This window comes from Canis lupus, chromosome 24, assembly GCF_048164855.1.
Source record: "Canis lupus baileyi chromosome 24, mCanLup2.hap1, whole genome shotgun sequence".
Taxonomy (NCBI): domain Eukaryota; kingdom Metazoa; phylum Chordata; class Mammalia; order Carnivora; family Canidae; genus Canis; species Canis lupus.
The window spans coordinates 31,776,172-31,797,639 of record NC_132861.1 but is presented as its reverse complement, the minus strand read 5'-3'; the positions used below and the strand labels follow the sequence as shown (position 1 = coordinate 31,797,639).

The following is a 21,468-nucleotide window of genomic DNA, read 5'->3' as shown; positions in this document are numbered from 1 at the left end:
GGACCATCATTTATTTTATTTTATTTTATTTTTTATAAAGATTTTATTTATTTGTTCATGAGAGACACAGAGAGAGAGGCAGAGACATAGGCAGAGGGAGAAGCAGAGGGGAGCCGGATGCGGGACTCTATCCCAGGACCCCAGGATCATGACCTGAGCCGAAGGCAGACGCTCAACCACTGAGCCACCCAGGTGTCCCTGGACCGTCACTTATTTAACCAGTCCTCTACACAAAATATTGAGGACAATATTTTGGTTGTTTGTCACAGCTGAATAATGTATTTTAGAAGAAAGTGCCGCTGTTTGCATCTGCCATGGAAGAAACTCTTCTCATTTTATTTATGTTTTCGTAAATGGGTAGTGTTACATTAAAGTAAAGAGAACTGGATACAGGGGGCTTTGAAGTCTGGAGTTCTTGTCTCCAGCTTGGCCATTTATAATGTGCCTGACTTTGAAGGAGGTCACACTCCACCCAAGAGTCTCCATCTGTAAGGTGGCCTTTGAAACTCAGTGCCGTGGGAAAGAGCGAAGGCGCCCACCCAGTGGAAGTGGCTTCAGAGCCTCAGGTCTTCTCATGGACTTACCGTGGGGCCTGACTCACCTCTCTTCTGAGTGTGTGTGTGCATCTGTCTGTCTGGCCGAACACTGAAGAATAATAAACCATTTTCTCTTTTTGCCCAGATTTCAGATAGCATTTTCCATCTCAGGGGCAACCACCCCAGCCATGAATTTTCTGACCTCGTTTGAAAAAATCCTGCCCCAGAATTTCAGAGCAATCTGAGTGAGGATTATCAAGGTAGACAGAACATGAAGCAGAGATGCTGGCGCCAACCCCCTGATGAGATGGGGCCTTCTTCTCCCCGTGATGCATCTTCTAGTGGTAGCTGTAGTAGCTGTAGGGGGACAGAAGCCGTCCGGGCTTGTGCCCTGATGGACCTGCCCTTTGATTTCAGTGGCTGTCTCCACTGTCTTGGCAATGAAACAGTAGAACCAATTAAGAGCATCTTCTGAGGCTGACCTGTCCTACATCTTGGAAGGAGCAAAAGGGCAGATTGGAGAAAAGAAACCCCCCGGAGTAGCTAGGAGTTTCTGTGATTTCAAGTTTAAAATAAAGAGCGGGAGGAGGCAGTGGTAGTTAGTTAGAAAGGCCAAGAAATTCTAATGAATTCTCCAAAGTGGGTTCCCTTATGTTTCTAGTCATTCACACCATGAGAAGACCTCTTAAACAGCCTGGGAGTACTCTTGAGACCAAGCTCCAGGATCCATGGAATTCCAAAGGCTTTGTTCTAGGAGCTCCTTTTCTTTGTTTTTCTTTTTTTTTTGTTTAATAATAAATTTATTTATTTTTTTGGTGTTCAATTTGCCAACATACAGAATAACACCCAGTGCTCATCCCGTCAAGTGCCCCCCTCAGTGCCCCACCCAGTCACCCCCACCCCCCGCCCTCCTCCCCTTCCACCACCCCTAGTTCGTTTGGAGCTTTTTTCCAAACCCAGGGCTGTCTTCAGTTTGCCTGCCCCGGGGACAGCTTTGGGTCACAGGAGAGCAGATCCTCTCATTTGTCTCCGTTCTGTAGATTACTGCTCAGCCTCACCTCAAGCTGGGGCTGACTTGCCTCGTTTGGCAAATATGAGCTCACAGTGGAGGGCGGAAAAACAAAAGCCACGATCATTCCGAAGACACTCCCACCAAAGTCTTTCTCTCCTATTCCTGCCCCCTTTGCACCTCTCTTCCCTTTCTCCTTCCTACCCACCCAGCCTTTGCCGGGTACCTACTATTACCATGCTATGGCCATGGGAAGAAAAATATGAATACGATACAGTGTGAGTCCATGAGACACAGGCTGGTGAGGGGACCAGATCCCAAAATAGACATTTCTGGTGCAATCCAGTAACTTTAAGGATGGGGATACTAATAATAACAATTATTACCATTTCTTGGCATTTCTCCTGAGTGTCAGACATTGTAATACGCATTATCGTTATCTTGTAGAAATCCTTACAAAACTCTCGTTTTATAGATGTGGAAATTGAGGCTTGGGAATATTAAGCTGCCCAGTTAGTTAAGTATCAGGAGAGGGGCTCGCAGCCTTATTTGCCCGATTCCAAAGTCCATCCCCTAACTGCTCGGCTCTGGAGCCCAGAGGGAGGAGCCGCCTCCCAGGGGGCAGGTGGGAATTTTGTCATTGGTCTGCGGGACTTAAAAATACGTTTTCACCTTTTAAAACTTACAGAGAGTCAGGTGATATCAGCAGGGCACATAACCAGAGGACAAATGTTATCATCTTCTCCGCTTCCCGGCCCTCACCTTTGTCCCCGTTCCCCCTGTTGATCTGATGTACTTTCATGTGTGCGGACAGACTTATTTACCTTTATGATCCCTTTGATTTTTTATTGACCCATTTGGCATCCATTTGCTCTTCTAAGGACCATTGGCGGGTCAAAGCCCCGTCCAGACCTCTGCGCTTGGGGAGGCTCCTCCAGCCCCCGGGCTCGTGAACGGCTGCAGTTTCTGGGATGAGGACAGTTCCCAATGAATAAAAACGATGACCTATGTGACATGCGGGCTGACCAGGGCTTTTATCGATCACTTAAAATGCACTTCCTCCCGCGGCTCTTTCTTGCCGTGCTGTTCATCACGATGCAGAAGGTCACGACCGAACCTCCATCAAAACTGGACCTGACAAACGTGACGGGGGTGTGATGATCACATCGGCGTGGCTCGCATCGGAAATTCCCAAACTGCAGACCCAGCGCCGCGGATGATAAATGCTGCTTTTCGTGCCGCTGCCTCGTAGATCCAGGGCTCTCCGGACGTCGGTGTGCGGAGTCAGTGTGCAGCGGGGCCTCTTAAAGTGCACACACAGGCCTGAGGGCCGCCGGGCACGAGAGCGCCTTAGAGACCTGCCCTGCGGCCCGTTCCTCTCTGATCATGACCATTTATGTTCAGCCCCTGCTGTCCTGGGATCAGTCACAGAGGCTTCCAAGTGGATGCTTCCCTGCCTTGAGGGTAGCCCGGGTGGGGGGTTGGGGGGGTGGCACGTTAAAGCTCTCTGGGATCCAAGAATAGAGTTGTTTTATTGGGATGGTGGAAGGCGGGACTTCGTGGAGGCAGTTTTGGGGAACAGATGGTGGAGGTTCTTTGAAGGCCACACTCAGGAAGCTAGGGGTCTGTTTTTCAAAAAGATTTATTTCTTTGCTTTATTTATTTATTTATTTATTTATTTATTTATTTATTTATTTTAAAGATTTTATTTATTTATTCATGAGAGACACACAGAGAGAGAGGGAATGAGAGAGAAGCAGAGACACAGGCAGAGGGAGAAGCAGGCTCCACGCAGGGAGCCTGATGTGGGACTCGATCCCGGGTCTCCAGGATCACGCCCTGGGCCGAAGGTAGCGCTAAACCGCTGAGCCACCCGGGCTGCCCTATTTCTTCGTTTTAGAGAGAGAGAGCATAGAGAGGGAGAGGGAGAGAGAATGTCTCCCCCACCCCTACCCTGATGAGTGCAGAGACGGACCCGGGGCTCAATCTCATGACCCTGAGATCATGACCTGAGCTGAACCCAAGAGTCAGATGCTTAACTGACTGTGCCACCCAGGTGCCCCAGGAGCGAGGTGTTCTGATGCAAGTTCCAGTATTCAAACCAGGGAGGTGAGAAAGTAAGAGTGCCTAATCAGAAAACATTCTGCAGTCCATTTCAGCTGGGGTCTGTGTACGTTCAGGAAAGCCACTAGACAGGAGGAGAAAAAAGTAGGTTGGCACCGTGCTATAGACTGAATGTGTCCCCCCACATTCACATATTGAAATCCTGATCCTCAATGTGAGGGTGTTAGGAGGTAGGGCCTTTGGGAGATGATTAGGTTGTGAGGGTGGCACCTTCATGAATGGGGTGAGCATCCTCTCCAAAGGGCACCCCCTCGTCCCTTCTGCCATGCTCACACACAGCCAGAAGACAGTCTGCGGGCGCCTGATCTCAGACTTCCTACCCTCCAGACTGAAATAAACGTCTGTCTATAAGCTCACTGACATATGGCATTGTGTTAGAGCAGCCTGAATGGACTAAGACATACTTAGTACTCTTTCTCAGCGTCCAGCCTCAGCTCTGGTCTCCTCAGGACTGTTGGAGAAAGATCTTGATTCTTTCTGAGCAGTTGCCTCTGGTGGGTCCCTGCCTCGGGGACAGCTGTCTTTCTTTACACAGGTTTTATAACAGCTTTCGGGTCCAATTTCGGGTAGAAGTACGTTAGTTTGGACTCTTTTTTGGGTCCAGACAAGGAGAAGGTACAGATAGAGCAATTACAATGCTTTCAATTTCCAAGAAAGAAAGCCTGGATTAAAATGTACCTTTTATACCCCCAAAAAATCACATCCTGAGAGACTAGCCAGTAGAGTTGCATCCACTGATGGATCTTGAAGCCCCTTGCCAACCTATCTTAGTGTCACAACATGCTCCTGGATGGGGGATTTGGATAAGAAGGAAGGGGAGCTGAGAAATCCAGACCCTGAGTTTCCAGCAAGGATGTCTTCCCCTGGTCTTAGGGTATATCAACACCTCCAGCATTGTCCTCAGTCCACATCCAACCCTCACCCCCACCCTGGGGACCTCTATTTTGTACATTAGCATCTCTTCTTAGACCCATTTGCAAGAGAAGGGGCCCAGTATCTGTGGAACTGATGTGGCAAGTTCAAGTCAGAGAACTATCCAGTCGTGCACAAGCCAGAGACATGGAGATGACCGAAGAACCATGTGTGGATTGGGCATTATATGTAACAAGGCTCCCATGAGTGCAGAGACCTGGCAATTTGTCACCACAAAGGATATGGGTCTTAACCCAAGCAACCTTGCTGCCCTGTCCTTTGAGAGACAATCCATGGGCATGGAATAATAATCAGTCTGTAATAATTTAGACCCAGCTCAAAGAGGTTGGGTTTGACGTTACCATAGCAAAATGAGATGCATGAATGGAACAACTTTTGGCTTTTCCACTTGGCTGCTTGGAACCCTTGGAACCATTTGCTTTTCACCAGCAATGTACTCCTGTCCAGCCCTCTCCCATTCCTTTGAAGGGCTTATTACAAGTAAGACATTCTCACTGTAGGAATTTTGAAAAACAGAGAAGAGAATTTTGAAAAACATCTCCCACGGGGGGACCACTGTTAGCATCTTGGGTTTCATTTGAAGTTTTTTTTTTAAATATTAATTTCCTATTGCAAGAGAGAGTAAGAGAGTACGCACATGCAGGGAGGGGCCAGAGGGAGAAAGAGAAAATCTTAAGCAGACTCCTCACTTAGTATTGAGCCCGATGCAGGGCTTGATATCAAGACCCTGAGATCATGAATTGAGCTGAAATCAGGAGTCAGCTGCTCAACTGACTGCACCACCCAGGTGCCCTGAAGCTTTTTTTTTTTTTTTAAGATTTTATTTATTTATTCATAGAGATGCAGAGAGAGAGAGAGAGAGGCAGAGACACAGGCAGAGGGAGAAGCAGGCTCCATGCAGGGAGCCCGACGTGGGACTCGATCCAGGGTCTCCAGGATCATGCCCCGGGCTGCAGGCGGCACTAAACCACTACGCCACCGGGGCTGCCCCCCCCCCTTTTTTTTAATGTGTTTCAATCAGAAAATCCAAACTAACGTACTTCTAATGAAACATGGGCTAGATGGGGCTCCATGGGTCAGATCGAGGCAGGCTCTGGTTCTCACAATTTCTATGGAGTCCTTCCTTTTGCTTTCTTAATTTGTTTTAGGGAGTAGCTGAGGCCGAACTGGAACAGAACCTGAGTCGGACTTTCAAAAGCTTCTTCAGAGCAAGTGATGGCAAGGTGAGTGTTGCAGAGGTCAGGAGGGCAGGAGGGTGGAAGGGTGGAATGGGATGCTGCAGCGGTACGAAGGCCTCTGGAAGGCTTCCCTGGGAGGGAAGGGTCCTGGAGCATGGCAGGGTCTGAAAATGAGCAACTTGGCATTGTTTGACTTCTGTAGTCAGGGTGATTGAGGTCCTCACACTCCCCTCCTCGTGGGGAAAGGTTGTATCCTCCCTATCACATCCCAATAGGGCTTTGAAACATGTGCCAACCGTCCTGCCACTGCCGTCGGTCATATAGTCAGTGCTGCCAAGACGTCCCCATGTTTGCCAGCGCCTTTGCTGGTCACCTCTGTGTCTTGCTCCTTTCTCTTTTGTATAATTTCTTTCTTCCTGAAGTACCTTCTTTGGTAGTTCTCTCCATAAGAGTCTATTAATAACAAAAGTATAATTTTTTAACCTGAGAATATTTTAATTTTGATCTTCAGTCTTGTAGACTAGTTCATCCAAGTCTAGAATTCTAGGTAGAAGTTTCTGTCATTGTTTTTGAAAAACCAGCCTGAGGTCTGCCCTCTTCCTTGTATTGGGTGGTGTCAGATCTGCAGCTTAATACATCTCTGAAGTTTTCTTTTTAATTTCCATGAACAAGGTGTTGTGTTGTTTTTTTTTTAATTTGGCTCTTTTGCAAAACATTCTAATGTCTTGTGATAGAGTCTTGTTTTATTCTTATGTTCAATTTCCTTTATATCTTTAATCATGTTAAGCATACTAGGTTTTCGTTCTCTCTCTCTCTCTCTCTCTCTCTCTCTCTCGGAGTTCTATTATTTGATATTTTTGGAGACCCTGGCTTTACTGTTTGCTATGTTTGCTACCTCTTGCAATGGGACCTGTGTGTATGTGAAGGGGCTGAGAAGTGGGGGAGAGTTTTGTAGTTTGGGTTTGTGAGCTCATCTTCAGCAGCACTGAATCTGCCCAATCTGCTTCAGTTGGGCTTGAGAGGATGCCTTAGCAGTTGCTGGTTCTACCAGGCATCCTGGGGGCATTACCAGCCTAGGCTCACTTTCCTTGTTGTTGTTTACTTTGCATCTTGGAGGTTTCCAGATCCCACAGATAGAGTAGGTTTAAACTGAGATACCTGTGAAGGCAGGCTTATAGCCATGAATTCCTAGGGGAGTTTTCTGTGGTTTCATCTTAGTACCAAATGGAAGTGAAACAACTCCTTTGACATTGCTCTGCATGATGGGTGGGTATTTTTCTAGTCCACCCTTTCACCGAGGACTACAGATTTGCTGGATTTGCAGTGGCAGGGTAGGGAGTATCTCATCTTTAACTTACCACCCACCATAGGTCTGGTCTCTTGTTCCGATGGGTTGTGTCAACCCAAGTCCTTACATGACCAAGACCTGCAAGTTCCTAGGAGCAGCGTGAGTGCAGAGCTTTGGTTGTTAGCTGCCTCTGCTTAGACCCCTGAAGATTCTCTACCTCTCTTGGGAGTTTAGCATGTTTGCATCACTTGATGGTGCTCATAGGTTTTTGGTTGTGACAGGTTTACAGATGACCTGTTTCAACATTTTTCCTTTACTTCACCCATGACGACATTTCTAACCTTCTTCCCTACAGCCTTTTCTCAACGTGGGCAGAGTCCGTGAAAGGGGTAAGAGGTTCTCAGGAGGGAAGGGGGACAAGAGGGTCATGGCAGGAATCAGCTAAACGTTAAAGGAGTATCCCTCGGACTGCTCTGAGCAGAAGCAGCCACTGGCTAGCTCTCCACTCTGACTTGTTTAACAAAAGCCCTCCCCCCTTCCTCCCCTCCAACCCCTGCTGGTGAATAGCACACACCCTTGCCCTGGGCTGACCTCGTGACCTTGGTTCCTTTCCTCCAGGGAACTTTGGGTCCAGGATCTTAAGCCCTAAGAGCTCAGAGGAATCTTAGAGCTCATCAGGGCAATCCCACCCTTCGCTGATAACGGCCAAGACCTAAGATACTAATTGACTTCTACAGGATCACCTGGGGCACACAGAGCCAAAGTCAGCCTTTCCTCCATCCCTATAATGTGTTCCCACCATTTCCAGAAAGTTTCTCCATATGAAGACCGTCCTTGTTCTCCCTCCTGGGTTGGATACAAGTGAAGAGTCAAAGCTGAGAGCAGTTTGGAGCTCAAACCCGCAGCTCCCACATCCATCACTGCTCCCAAAGAACCTTGCTTTGTCCCCAACACTGTGGCCTTGCCAGTGTGCACTTGTATTAATAATAATGATTGCTACCACTTGTTGGAGCACCTACTGTGTGCATCAAACACTGGCCCAGCCCCCTTCGGATATCTTATTTATAGTCGTCATTGACATCCTTTAAAAATCCCACTGTTAATCACTGTTCCACAAATGGGGAAAATAGATTCCAAAAGAGTTAAAGACCTTGTTCAAAGAGGTTAGGCTGGACTTAAACTCTTCCTACCCTAAGGCCATACTCCTCTCACCAGTCAAGAATGCATTCTCCCTCTCTCCCTCCTCGTCTTTCCTCTTTCATGCAGTCTCTTATTGATCCCTTCATTCCCTGAGCATTTAAAGCCTGCACTTAATGTGAGGCAGGGGCAGATACCCAAATGCACAAAGCACAACCACTGCCCTCAGGGAGCCCATGGCCTCCTAGAATGGCAGACAGCAGTGGTAACAAGAGGAGAGCAGGTGGGGGTTCTTCTTCCAGAGGTGCTGAGCAAGCCTGGAGCACCAGGCTGGGGGGAGGCACTCTGATCACTGCTTTGATGCATCTCACAAAAGTTCCCGTGCCTGAAAATGGTGAGTCAGCCATGTTCAAGTGCTGGCGTTAACAGCCCCGTGGCTGTCCCCTGTGAAATAGCAGTTGTCCCTGGGCTGCCTGTTGCCCTCGAAAGGTCACCACCAAGGGGACTGGGGACTGCCAGGACACAGTGTACCCCACTGAAGACCAGATAGGATTCCACACTGTGCAAAGAATACAGAGCATGCAGAAGGCAACAGAATGCATGCTCTCTTTCCTGGATTTTCCTCCAGACTAAGAAAAATCAGAGTGCATGCTTCCAAAAATTCCAAGAATCAGTGGAGGTATCTAAAGAGGAATATTATTAGTTAAGCTATTTGGAAAAGGTTTAGTTGGGGAGAGAGGGTAAGGGAGGGTTGGCAGGGCCTGGTAAACAGTAAATAGTGTCATCCTGGAACCACTTGGGGAGTTCTTAAAGGCAAGAGATATGGTTTGTCCTAAAGTTCATCCTGGAAGGGAAGGTCCATGAGCATGACGTCGCTGGGTTCTAGAATAACAGTTAGGGCACAGATTTGCAGCTTGAGAGGAGATGGGCTCATGGTGGAGAAGAAAGATGGAATGAACGAAGGAGCACAAGACCCTTCACTGTGAGTTCAGATGTGACCTGAGAGGCAATTCGATGCCCAACCTGAGTTGGCCCGGGTCTGGGAGAGCAAAGCGGTGGCTGTTTGCAGGAGGACTCCTTGTGAAAACCCCAGAAGAGCCCAGTCTCAGCAGCATCGTCACTGAGGAGGACATTCAGTTCTATGTGCAGCAGTTCCAGAAGTCTGGTTTCAGGTAAAGAGAACAGTTCCCCTAACACAGAAGAGAGATGATCAGCAAGGAGGGGCTCTTCTGCTCTTGGGGTGCAGGGTGAGGCCTGCTGTCCCTCCTGTGAATGCTCAGCCAGCCTCTGCCTCAACACCTCCTGTGTCAGGAGGCTCCCTCCTGGAGATACTCGGCCTGTACTAGTTGGGGATAACTCAGCTTGCTTCCCGCTTGTGCTTGTGGGCCCCCTCAGAACAGATGGCCAAAAACATGTTTTCAGTCATAAGCCCCTAAGACAATCAGGCGACAGCCCTGGGATCTTTCTTCAGAAAAACACAAAAAGCCTACATAGACTCCAAAGTTATAGACCTCTACAGGGGAGAGTTATAGGCCTCTCACGTTCTTGATTTTTGTTGCTTGGCTGGTTGGTTTGTATTGAGGATTGGGAGAGTGTTCAGGTGCAGCCCCTGGCCATCCTCACCTGCTCAGAGAGGCATCTTTGAGCCACCTCCCTATGTCCCATTAGAAGGAGAGCGCCTCTGCACCACGTCCAGCTCCTGAAGTTCCTTTGCAGTAGGTTCAATAGGTTCCCGGGGCAGGAGAGTGGCTTCTGGCTGGCAGCAGAACTAAACAAAGCTCCCCATTATCTAACACAACAGCCCTCAGAGAATATGGAGAGTCCTGTAGGGCCAGCAACTAGATGTGAACCCCGGGCTCTGTTCTCTTCCCCGCTGCAGGAACCTTGGCCCCCACTGGGCAGACTGGCTCTGTGCAGGGCTGGCTGCCCGTGAAGTCTGTAGCATCGTCATCCACTAAAAGCTTTCCTATCTTTGTTCCCCGATCTTCCCTACCCCCAGAGGTCCCCTCAACTGGTATCGCAACGTGGAAACGAACTGGCGGTGGGGCTGCAAAGGTGTGGGGCGGAAGGTGAGTGCTGATCCAGTGTGGTTGCCCTCCCCAGTAAGCCCCCTTCACTGGCCCAATTCAGCTGCCCCAGGGTCAGAGGGGGTGGGGGATGGGCAGGACAGAGTGACTTGCCATCCTTGTCCTTTCTGTCCTTTCCCTCCACACAATGGGGGGAAAACTCTTAGGACTTTTGCTGATGCTTCCCTTGGAATGGTCAGGGTGGCACTGGGGCAGAACAGGGGTCTGGCCAGGTGTCTGCGGCACCGGTGTGGAAGGCTCAGGTGTGGAAGGCTCAGGTCTCCTGGCTGCGCCCCAGGTCAGGGCAGCAGATGTCCAGGATGACTCCCGAAGGTGAGGAGGATCATGGAGCCCCCATTTCTTAGAAGGAGCATTAGGTTCTCTCAGACAGGCTTTAGCTTCTGGCTGTGTCACCTTGTCCAAATAAACCTGCATCTCAGTGTCCTCGTTTGCCAAGCAGAAGATACATTTCCAATCTCTAAGTCTGCAAAGGGAATACAGGTATACCCCCCGCATTCTGAAAATTCGCTTTTTACAAAAGGCCTACATTAGTAGCGGTTTTCTCTAGCTGAAAGAAATCCAAAGAGGATTTTCCCTTTTAGGAAAAAAAGGCAAAAAGCAAAAATATCATTCAGCATTTCTTTTGCAGCGAGTCATTATAGAGTCAGCACACAAGCCAGAGGGGCCTCGCCAAGCCTCTTCCCCAGGAACTCCCCTCAGCATCAGGCCACCATAGCTTTGAACTGTGTCTGTGAGCATCTGGGCTTGACTTTGGTCTCTTTTGTGCCTCTGTTAGCAAGATGTTTCCTAAGGTATCAGAAAAGCCAAAAAGAGGTTATTGGGGAGGGGGAGGGGTGTCTGGGAATGTTAAAAATTTTTTTCATATAGATTACTGGTGATTGCTACTTCACTCTACATCATTTTGGCTTATGGCAGTTTTCACAGGAACGCTCTACATTTGATAGCAGGGGAAACCTGTAACAGATCCCCAGCTTACATTCAAAATGTCAAAAACCTAAGGGAAATTTCATTTTCGTGTTCCTCAGCCCACTCAGAAGCCCCTGGTTATCTCATCGGTCCACTGGAATGTGAACACCCTCTATGGGCCAGGCACTTTGCTAGACCTTAGCAATACCATGGCAAATAAAACAGATGAGATCCTGACCTCATGGGTGACGTGGTGAGGCAGTAGAACATGGAATACAATAGTTAAGAGCAGGTTGGGCAGCAATTTGGCCTCCGTTCTAATCCCTGTGTGACCTTGGGTAAGACACCTAACCACTCTGTTCTCCATTGCCGCTTCTGTAATACGGGAATGACAAGAATAGTGCTTACGTCCTAGGTGTGTGTAAGCATAAAATGGATTGATGCCCACAAAATGCTTAAAACAGTGATAAGCACATAGTAGTAGCTCAGGTAAGGCTCATTATCTTTGTCTCTGATCTGTGACTGACAAAAAAATGACAAAGGCATAATTTGATAGGCAAAATCCTTCAGAGCATGGAGGGACATAATGAGGGAGCCTTTGGGAAGGCTTCTGTCTTCTACAGCTACCTCCCGGGTCTTCCTCCTCCCCCACCTCCTCTCATGCCCCCACGACCAGTTACATTTCAATTGGGAATATTCTAGAGTTTACAGCAGCCTCAGGACAAGTTTTAGCAACCAAATCACTTTTGAGCGTTTCCTAGTTCTTCATCATTTGGTGGAGGGGCTGCAGCGAGAAGCACAGGCTCTGCATGTAGGGAGGAAATAGTGCAAGTCCCGGAGCAAGGACACATCGAAGCTGTTTGAAAATTATAATGGTGGAGGGAGAACAAAGAGGCTGAAGGCGGCTTTCTCCACCCCCCAGTGTCCTATCTGTCGGCAGATGAAAGCGGAGTCATTTCTACCACCGCTCATGACACATTGATAACAGTTGTGGCTGGCCCATTCACTCTGGAATCCTGGCTGACCTTTTTAAGCATTCATTTAATTCAAAGAAAAGAAATATTGATCTCCGTTCAAGGGCATCTTTCCTCCTTTCTGGTGTCATCTCTTCCGTTCTGTTAAAAAACAAAATTCGACTGAGTCCATTTGAAGACCTAATTGGCTTTACTAAATGATTCCTGAATCGGGCAGCATCCTGTCTAGCACGGGGAGAGGCGCTCTGAGGAGTTGTACCAAGTGGAAGGTATTTTATAGGAAGGAGAGTGGGGCAAAAAAGTTCTAAGCGAAAGAAAAGAGAGGATTGTTTCAGGCAAGGTCTCCTTCCCTTGAGGGGGCAGGGGGCAGAGGTCTTAAGCACATTCCCTCATCTTTTTAGGAAGGGTCGGAAAGGGCCCAGGTGACAGATGACCTCATTGGCACTAGTCAAAAAATTCCTGCCTAACCAGTTAAGACATTTCTGGGGGAGGTTGGAACTGCAATTAGGTTAGGTATTAAGCTCTGGTTTAGTGACTTGGCCTGACCCAAGTGACACTATTTGGGGCCTACAGTTTTCTTTTTACAGTTGCGTGAGTATCAGTCACACGAGTGGGCCAGCACATGGGTTCTTACTTATACACACACGTGCACACAAAACCTGTGTTGGTCACTCCACTGCTAACTCCATCTATATTAGAAAAACCCAGTCTTGTCCTTCTGTGTGTCTCCTTTACTTTCATATAAAATACTTCCCCAGAAGTCTGACACTCCTGGTCACCAAATGTATGGGTTTTTTTCCCCCACCAGCCAATTCTCTGCAACAGCAGTCGGATGTCCTATAATTCAAATCAATTCTGACACTGTCTCTGGGGAGACAGTGTCAGATCCCACATATAAGGTCCCAGTCCCTCAAGATGCCCCCACTCCAGATGCCAATCACAAGTCCTGGTTGTCACCTGTGCTTCTGACCGATCAGCTGTACATCTGAGGTTCCCACGACTCCCTCCTCAGTTCGATTAATTTGCTAGGGCGACTCACAGAACTCAGGGAGATACATTTGCCAGTTTATTAAAGGAGATGACAAAGGATACAGATGAAGGGATACATAGGGTGAGGTCTGGGAGGGTCCCAAGCACAGGGGCTTCTGTGCTTGTGAAGTTGGGGTGCATCACCCTCCCAGTGTGGATGTGTTCACCAATGTGGAAGCTCCCCAAACCCCACCCTATTGGGATTTTTTGGATTTTTATGAAGGCTTAGATGGGCACGATCAATTATTAACTCCATTTCCAAAAAAAAAAAAAAAAAACCCTCCATTTCCAGCCCCTCTGCCCTCTCTAGAGAATGGGGAGGGAGGCAGAGCTCTCAATTCCAAGCTTCTAATCTTGGCTTGGTCCTTCTGGTGACCAGCCCCTATCCAGGAGCCCACCCAGAGAGGCCTCAATAGAACAAAAGAGGCTCCTATCACTTTGGAATTTACAAGGGTTTTAAGAGCCCCCCCTCCCCCATGGCTAGGATGGGATCGAAAGATACTAATACAATGAATACTAAACAACAGATGCTTATAGTGTCCTTAGCACGTAGGAAATTATAAGGATTTCAGGAGCTCTGTGCCAAGAACCTGGGGCAGACACAAATATTTTCTATCATCTCACACCATCATTTTAAGTCTCCAGTAACAGCAATGCCTCCTTACAGCCTGGGGAAACAAAGCCAGGACCACACAGCAGCACCATGAGTGGTCTTTGGCAGGGGAGGTGGGGGAGGCACTGTTAATAGTGGAGGAAGACGCAAAGCAGGAACAAGAAGTCCTGTGTGTGTGCCCTGGGAGTCGTGGAGGGGGGATGCTTCCTCCCTCTGGATGCTCCTGCTTCCTGTGACCCTTCCCCAGATCCTGATTCCGGCCCTAATGGTAACCGCGGAGAAGGACAAGGTGCTCGTTCCTGAGATGTCCAAGCATATGGAGGACTGGGTAAGAGAATGGTCTGTACTAGGGTCATCGGTACTTCCCAGCAGAGGGCACGGGTGTTGCAGAGGAATGATGGCAGCTGAAGACACAGAGCAGACCTGCTTGAACCAGTTGCTCAAGGTTCTCCGTCAATAGTTTCACCATCAGCTCTTGGGAGCATCAGTCATAGTCATGATGCTTCCTTTGCCGGGCACCCACGTACCCTGTCACACACACACGCATGCATGCATGCGTTCATTCATTCATTTCGTGGGCTTTTACTGGCACGTAAGTGTGTTGGCTGTGTTAGATTGTGGGATGGTAAGGATGTCTAAGATACAGACCCCGCCCTTGGGGAGCTCACTGTCCAGCAGTTCATCCTGAACCCAGGAGATTGTGAAGAGGAAGGCACAGTTGGGAATGAGGTCTTTGCAGAGGTGCTGACCATTGCCTCTGGCCTTGGGGAACAGCTCAGGCTTGCCTGGCACAAAGCACAGGAGACAGGGTGAGAGGCAAGGAGCATTCAGGGCATGCTGAGAGGATAGCAGGAGTGCAGAAGTCTGGAAGAGTCTACTGAACCTACTGGGCCAGGCTGAGCTCTGTATGCCCAGGGGCCTGAGCCATTGAAGGGGATTGACAGGGGCCACCCTGTGAGTTGGAGGCTCACTCTGCTACAAACATGGAGGTTGGTAGGGATTCGGGAGGCCTGTGGGGGGGGTGACCGTGGGCTGGCTCATTTATCCTGCCTAGCTGCTGGGAGCGGTCCATCCATACTTGGCGTTGTGGGCAACACCAGACACAGTAGACCGTGTGTTAAGTGGGATGCAGCCAAGGGCACCCTTCCTGCGGGCTCTAGAACCGGCTGACAGAGGGCTGCGGAAAGCCATGAGCCCATTGTGCGAGCTCGTTCTCTCTGGCCCTATCCTTTGAAGGTTTCTGTAGGATTTCCAGTTCTGCAGCTGGCCCTTTCCAGCCCTGGCAACTGACTGCTTACCTGATTGAGGTTTAGGCTTGGAAGGGGCCGCTCTTGCCCCTGGGAGGGAAGCCACATTTTTTTTCCCCAGCGTTTTCTACATCATGTTGCACTGTTCAAGGCTTGTGTCAGGAGGGAGCCTGCTTGTGCAAGTGCAGTGCTGCCATTCACTCTCTGTCCTTGGTCGCTGCTTGTTGCTATGATGCACTGTGGGGATTTCGGGTTCAAAAGGGAGGGTGGACAGCCCTGCATGCAGACCACCAGGGAGAAGGGAGGTAGCCCGAGAGGGGGACTCAGTCATGCCTTTATGGCAGGAGCCAAACAACAACCAGGCATTTTCCAGACAGTGAACAAGCTGAGTGTTAGTGATTCTAAAGAGAAGCAGCTTGTTGTGATGAGTACAAGTCAGCCCTGAATTGCTCAGCCACTCTGTTTGGCCTTGGGCAGGTTACCTAACTTCTCTGAGCCTTCATCTTAGGGGTTATGGTCAAGGTTAGAGAAGACAGTGCCCTTAGGGTACCTGGCACATAATAGGAGCTCAAGAAATGTCCACTGCTTTCCTTAATAGTGCAGGGGTTTTCAGGGGGTGGCTTGTGTGGAGCACTAACCTAAAACCACGCCCACTTGTATTCTGCTGTTTACTTTTCTGGGTGGGGTTTTCTTCCAGATTCCCTACCTGAAAAGGGGACACATTAAGGATTGTGGACACTGGACACAGATGGAGAAGTAAGGAGATGTGGCGGTTGGTGGGGCGGGCGGTGTGGATCCCTCAGTGGAGGTGGGACTTCCTGTTCACCTCCAATAGGGCTTTCTTGGCTTAGCCATTCACTTCTTCACCTCTGCTTTTGTGTGGGGTGAGTAGATCCGACACGTGTGAATCCACCCTTTATTCCCTTTCCAGGCCCACCGAGTTGAATCAGATCCTCATTGAGTGGCTGGAGACTGATGCCAGGGACCCACCAGTGGTCTCGAAGCTGTAGGCTGTGGCACGTGCCAGCCCCCAGCAGCCCTTCCTCTGTTGGCACTGCTCTTGGAACCCAGAGGAGGCCTTCGCAGCATCTCTCATAATCAGCAGTGTCAGTCCAAGGGGGTTTACTCCAAAGAGTGGTTTTCTTTCAATGACGAGAGTCAAATCTGACATAATTGTAGATACAGGAAAAATCACCTATGATTCATTCATTCATTCGCTCTAAGGTGCTACTTTAAGAGTGGCTAATGTTTAGAGGGGACAGAATGGGATGGTGAGAGGTGATTTCTCTTTGACTAACCAGTTCATAGTTGGTAGCAAAATCAGCAGTTGATTTGGGAGCATGTCAGCTGAGATTGGAACTCGTTTGTTTAATAAAGCTTAAACAACAGTAGTACTGGTGTTTGTGTTCTGGGAGGAAGGATTGTCTGTCGCCTTTGAGTGAACATGTTTCCCTCTGCTCTTGGGTCTACGGGGCACAGCATGATCTAGACCAGCACTGTCCAGTGGAACTTTCTGAGATGATATGGTCTGTTCTGTGCCATCAGATGGAGAAGCCAGCAGCCACATGTAAGCCATGTGCCCTCTTCCTGCCGTCCAGGCAGTATGCTCCCACACGTGCATATGGCCTGAGCACCTGAATGTGGACAGTGGGCATGAGGCTGTGAATTTCTCATTTAGTTTTAATTACACTGTTCAAAGGAATCCATCTAGCCACAAATGATAACATATGTTCTTCATGGTTGTAGACATTTCTACTCCACCCAATTGTTAACTGTCTGCCCCACGAGCCTGAAAGGCCCGTGAGATTGACTGTCTAGCTGATTTGTTCTCGATGCTAATCCAGCAGCAGATGCCTGACATTTTATAGATGCTCATTAGATTTTTGCTGAATGAATCAGAGAATCGCCAATTGGCCAATTGGATGGCCAATTGCATGACTATGTCAACCATACCGAACCTTGATGGAACAAGACTCTTGGGGCACCTGGCTGGCTCAGTCAATAGAGCGTGCAACTCTTGATCTCAGGGTCATCAGTTCAAGCCCCATGTTGGGCATGGAACCTACTTTAAAATAGATAAATAGGGGCGCCCGGGTGGCTCAGTTGGTTAAGCATCTGCCTTAAGCTCAGGTCATGTTCCCGGGGTCTTGGGATTGAGGCCCACGTCAGGTGCCCTGCTAAGTGGGAAGCCTGCTTCTCCCTCTTCTGCTCCCCCTACTTGTGTTCTCTCTTTCTCAAGTAAATAAATATTAAAACAAATAAATAAATTGTAAAAAAAAAAAAAAGGACTCTTATTAAGACTCCCATTAAACACCAACTCCCCATTCTCCCTCTCCCCAATGCACAGCAACCCCCATTCTACTTTCAGTCTATGAATTTGACTATTCTAGCTAATTCCTGTAAGTGGAATCATACAATAGTTGTCTTTCGTTGATTGGCTTATTTCACTTACTATAAAATCCTTGAGGCTCATTTATGTTGTTGTAGCCTGTGTTAGGTATTCCTTCCTTTTGAAGGATGAATAATATTCCATTGTATGGATTTGCCACATTTTGCTTATCTCTTCATCCATGGGTTGACACTTGAGTTACTTCTACCTTTTGGCTATTGTGAATAATGCTGCTATGAATATGGTGTACAAATATCTTCGAGTCTCTGCTTTCAGTTCTTCTGAGTGAATACCCAGAGGTGGAATTGCCAGATCATATGATAATTCTGTGTTTAATTTTTTGAGAACTCACTAGACTGTTTTTAAAGGGTAGCTGCACCATTTTACATTCCCATCAGTGATGCAAAGGGTTTATTTTTTTTTTCACCAACACTTGCTATTTTCTGAGTTTTTGAGAATAGCCATCTTCATGGGTGTGAAGTGGTATCTCTCTGTAGTTTTGATTTGCATTTCCCTAATACTTAGTGATGTTGAGCATCTTTTCATGTGCTTGTTGGCCATTTGTATATCTCCTCTGGAGAAATGGCTATTCAAGTCCTTGCCCCATTTTAATCCATGTTTGTTTTCATGTTGAGTTGTAGGAGTTCTTTATATATTGTGGATATCAATCCCTTATAAGATAAATGATTTACAAATATTTTCTCCCATTCCATGGGTTGTAAACTCATTTTAAATCAATTAAAAAATAACTTGCAAGTCTAAAAGGCCTTGGATAAGACCTAATGTGGGTTTCTTATGCAGTTCATCACTCTTTTTCATGATGTTCATGCCAAACCCCCCCCCCCCCCCCCCAGAATGGGACAGAATGTATCAGCACTGGAGATTAGGGGTGACTATCTGACTTATGTCAGAATCTCAAAGACAGAAACAATTCTTGGTTTTTGTAAATCAGAGTTAGAAAAGTCCAGAGGAAACCACCTCCATGCCCCAAACAATAGCCTTTTTTGCCAGTTGAATAGATTGAGGAGATGGATATTTGGTCCTTCTCTCCATTAATTATCCTGGATTCAGGTGGAAAAAGAATCCTGAGACACAGAGGACATTAGTGCCATCCCTCTTTGTCTTATGTATTGAGCGAACTTTATGCCCTACATTACATTTTAAAGAGAATGAATGGGACAAAGAAGTAATATCTACAGATGAGAAATCATTAAACACGCTTCCAAGTGTTCACATTACTTCAGAGAAGTGTTACGTTACCACATACAGATTTTATATTAAGGAGCTCATTCTGATTGATTAACAAGTATGAGTGGAGAAAAGGTCAAAAAACAAGCTTCAGTGACCATTGAAACAGTTACATTAATTTCCCTTGCCAACAAATGTTTGAAAAAAAATAAGACTCAGCAATTATTGAACTAGCTGAGCCCTTCAGGCAAGAGGAAATAAGCAATAAATTATCAACCTCAACCATGAGATGGTGGCAACAACAGATTGAATTAACTGATACACAGTGTTTTTGCTGATTTTTATATTCATGTCATTTTATGTTTCTCAATAAAGGCAGTTTATAAGATTGATGTGACTGGCTTGTGGGGGTAGGGGAAAAAGCCTTCCATCCAAGGGCAGTCGCAAGAGGTGAAGAAAGAAAACTGCATGATTCCCCAGGCTCTGGGAAATCTCAGCAGGGGAGAGATAGGAGCCCCTGGGGCAGTTCTGAGGTACAGCCCAGCCTACCTGCACCCCACAGCACCTGGCTTCCAGAATGTGTCAGCACAGAATGCATTCACCAAAAAGAGAAACCTTGAGTCTTGACTGTGGTTGAATGGGGCATTCAGGGTGGGTGGGAACAGGACATACTTGGCCTGAAATTGTAGGGACAAACCTTAAGGATGAGTGGGAAATAAGTTATTTATCAGGGGTAACACCAGGCTAACCCTCGGGCTCCCCTCATCCCTAACCCACCTGTCCCCCCTCCGGCTTGATACTCACCCCATCAGTTGGCTACAGTTCCCGGACCTCCTTCCAGGCCTTTAGAACAATAGCCAACCAGGTGCTTTCTCCACCCTTGAGTCCCAAGGCCTCCACCCCCACCCCCTGTGTCCCTCACCAAGCCCTGCTTTCCCAGGCAGGGAAGCTGAGGTTCTACGGGGAGATTCCACCCCCACCACGCCCCCCACCCCCCCTCTGACAGCGGAGCCAGCAGCAGTGGAGTGCACAGGCACTGCCTCTTCTATCAGGGACAGCCCAAGTGAAACAGGCTCAGAAGTGAGAGCCAGGCCCTGCTCTTCTCTCTCGTGAAGGCCTCGGGGCCGGGGGGGGGAGACCCCAGCTTCAGGAGCTTGTAGACTCTGTGCATTAATTTGCAGGGGCTGCCTTAACAAAGTACCACAGACTGAGTGGCTTCAGCAGCAGAGATTTATGTCCTCACGGTTCCAGAGGCTGGAAGTCCGAGATCAAGCAGTCAGCGCAGCTGGGTTCTCCTGAGGCCTCTCTCCTAGGCCAGCAGACGGCTGCCTTTTCCAGAGCGCCCACATGGCCTTCCTGCTACGTGCCTGTGTTCTATTGTCCTCTTCTTCTCAGGACACTAGTCGCATTAGATCAGGGCCCGTCCTAATGACCTCATTTTAACTTAATTATCTCTCTCTCTTTTTTTTAAGATTTTATTTATTTATTCATGAGAGACACAGAGCGAGAGAGAGAGAAGCAGAGACACAGGCAGAGGGAGAAGCAGGCTCCATGCAGGGAGCCTGATCTGGGACTCAATTCCCAGGACCCCGGGATCACTCCCTGAGTCAAAGGCAGACCCTTAACCGCTGAGCCACCCAGGCGTCCCTTAATTATCTCTTTAGAGGCCTTATCTCCAAGTACAGTCACATTCAAAGGTGCTGGGGGTTAAGGTTTCACCACAGGAATTTGGGAGGAACACTGTTCAGCCTATAATAGGGCCCTTCCCACAAAGTCAGCTCCTTCCCGTGGTCCCAGGACTCCTCTCTCTATGACCCAGCTGCTGAGTTGCCATAAAACTCAGTGCCTCCGGAGCCGGCCCTCCCTGGGAGGAGCACACAGCCGCCACCCTCATCTTGCACAGGGACATTTGCATCTGGGCCGGGGGTACCATTCACACACGTGCCCTCGACTGCTTGGCAGGAATCCTGGTTTGGGGGATACAGGTGGGACTCTGACACCCCACCCCCCTTCCAGGACTTTTTTTCTGCTTCTCAGACCCCCAGTTCCGCTCCAGCAGCCCAGCCTTTCCTCCTTTCAAACCCCAGGGCTGTTGCTCATGCTTCCTGCTTGGAGAGATCTGAGAAGCCGAGATGCTCAATGACTGATTTGTTTGTTCATTGCACAAATGTGCTTTGGACACTGGCTCTGTGCCAGACACTAGCTAAGGGTTGGCAGTAAGACAGTAGGGTCCCCAGAATCCTGCGGCCAGCCAGCTCACAGCTGGGGCAGATGCAAGAGCTTGGGGCAATTTCCAAGTTCCTGTTGTGTCCCCATGCTCCTCATCCAGCAGCTCTAACCTTTCGATGGACCCAGAGAATTAGGCAAACGTGCCCCCAACACTATCGAGGAGGAAAACGAGGCCCTCAAGTGTTATCAGGCAAAAAGTATAGATAAGGAACCAGCTCTGTCTGCCCTAAAGCCTAGGGAAGGGAAGGCCGCTGCTAGAAGACTCTGCCTGGGCTGAGCGTCCCTTTTCTCCCCTCCCCCACCCCCCCACCCCCCACCCATGTCCTGTCTCCTAGAGTGATGGCTGGCTTCCTGTACCCATCCCCCAAGTCTGACAAGTGGGCTAACTAGCACAGGTGCAGATTCCATTCCATGTGGCGTGCCACGTGTGCCCTCCTGCAAGCAGGCACCAAGGGAGGCCCTACGTTAAGACCCCCACAAGCCCCCCACATCATAGCCTCCCCTGACCTATGGAATCAAGGACCCAGTTCTGAAGCAGCGGGGTGTTGGGGTTGGGGTCAGAGTGCAAGACACTTCCGGAACAGAGCCGCTACCTCTTAAA

At 48.6% G+C, this 21,468-nt stretch overlaps 1 protein-coding gene across 1 annotated transcript in view; it reads left to right on the top strand.

Annotated features, from left to right (window-relative positions):
- Positions 1-16,451, top strand: part of EPHX2 (epoxide hydrolase 2) — a 62,138-nt gene extending 45,687 nt beyond the window's left edge. The window contains exons 13-19 of the mRNA XM_072796186.1: positions 5,751-5,825; positions 7,424-7,457; positions 9,275-9,377; positions 10,205-10,274; positions 14,062-14,142; positions 15,759-15,817; positions 15,993-16,451. Coding sequence (XP_072652287.1) covers positions 5,751-5,825; positions 7,424-7,457; positions 9,275-9,377; positions 10,205-10,274; positions 14,062-14,142; positions 15,759-15,817; positions 15,993-16,071 — 501 coding nt within the window. The 3' untranslated portion in view covers positions 16,072-16,451. The remainder of the gene's footprint in view (positions 1-5,750; positions 5,826-7,423; positions 7,458-9,274; positions 9,378-10,204; positions 10,275-14,061; positions 14,143-15,758; positions 15,818-15,992) is intronic.
- Positions 16,452-21,468: the final 5,017 nt, after the last annotated feature.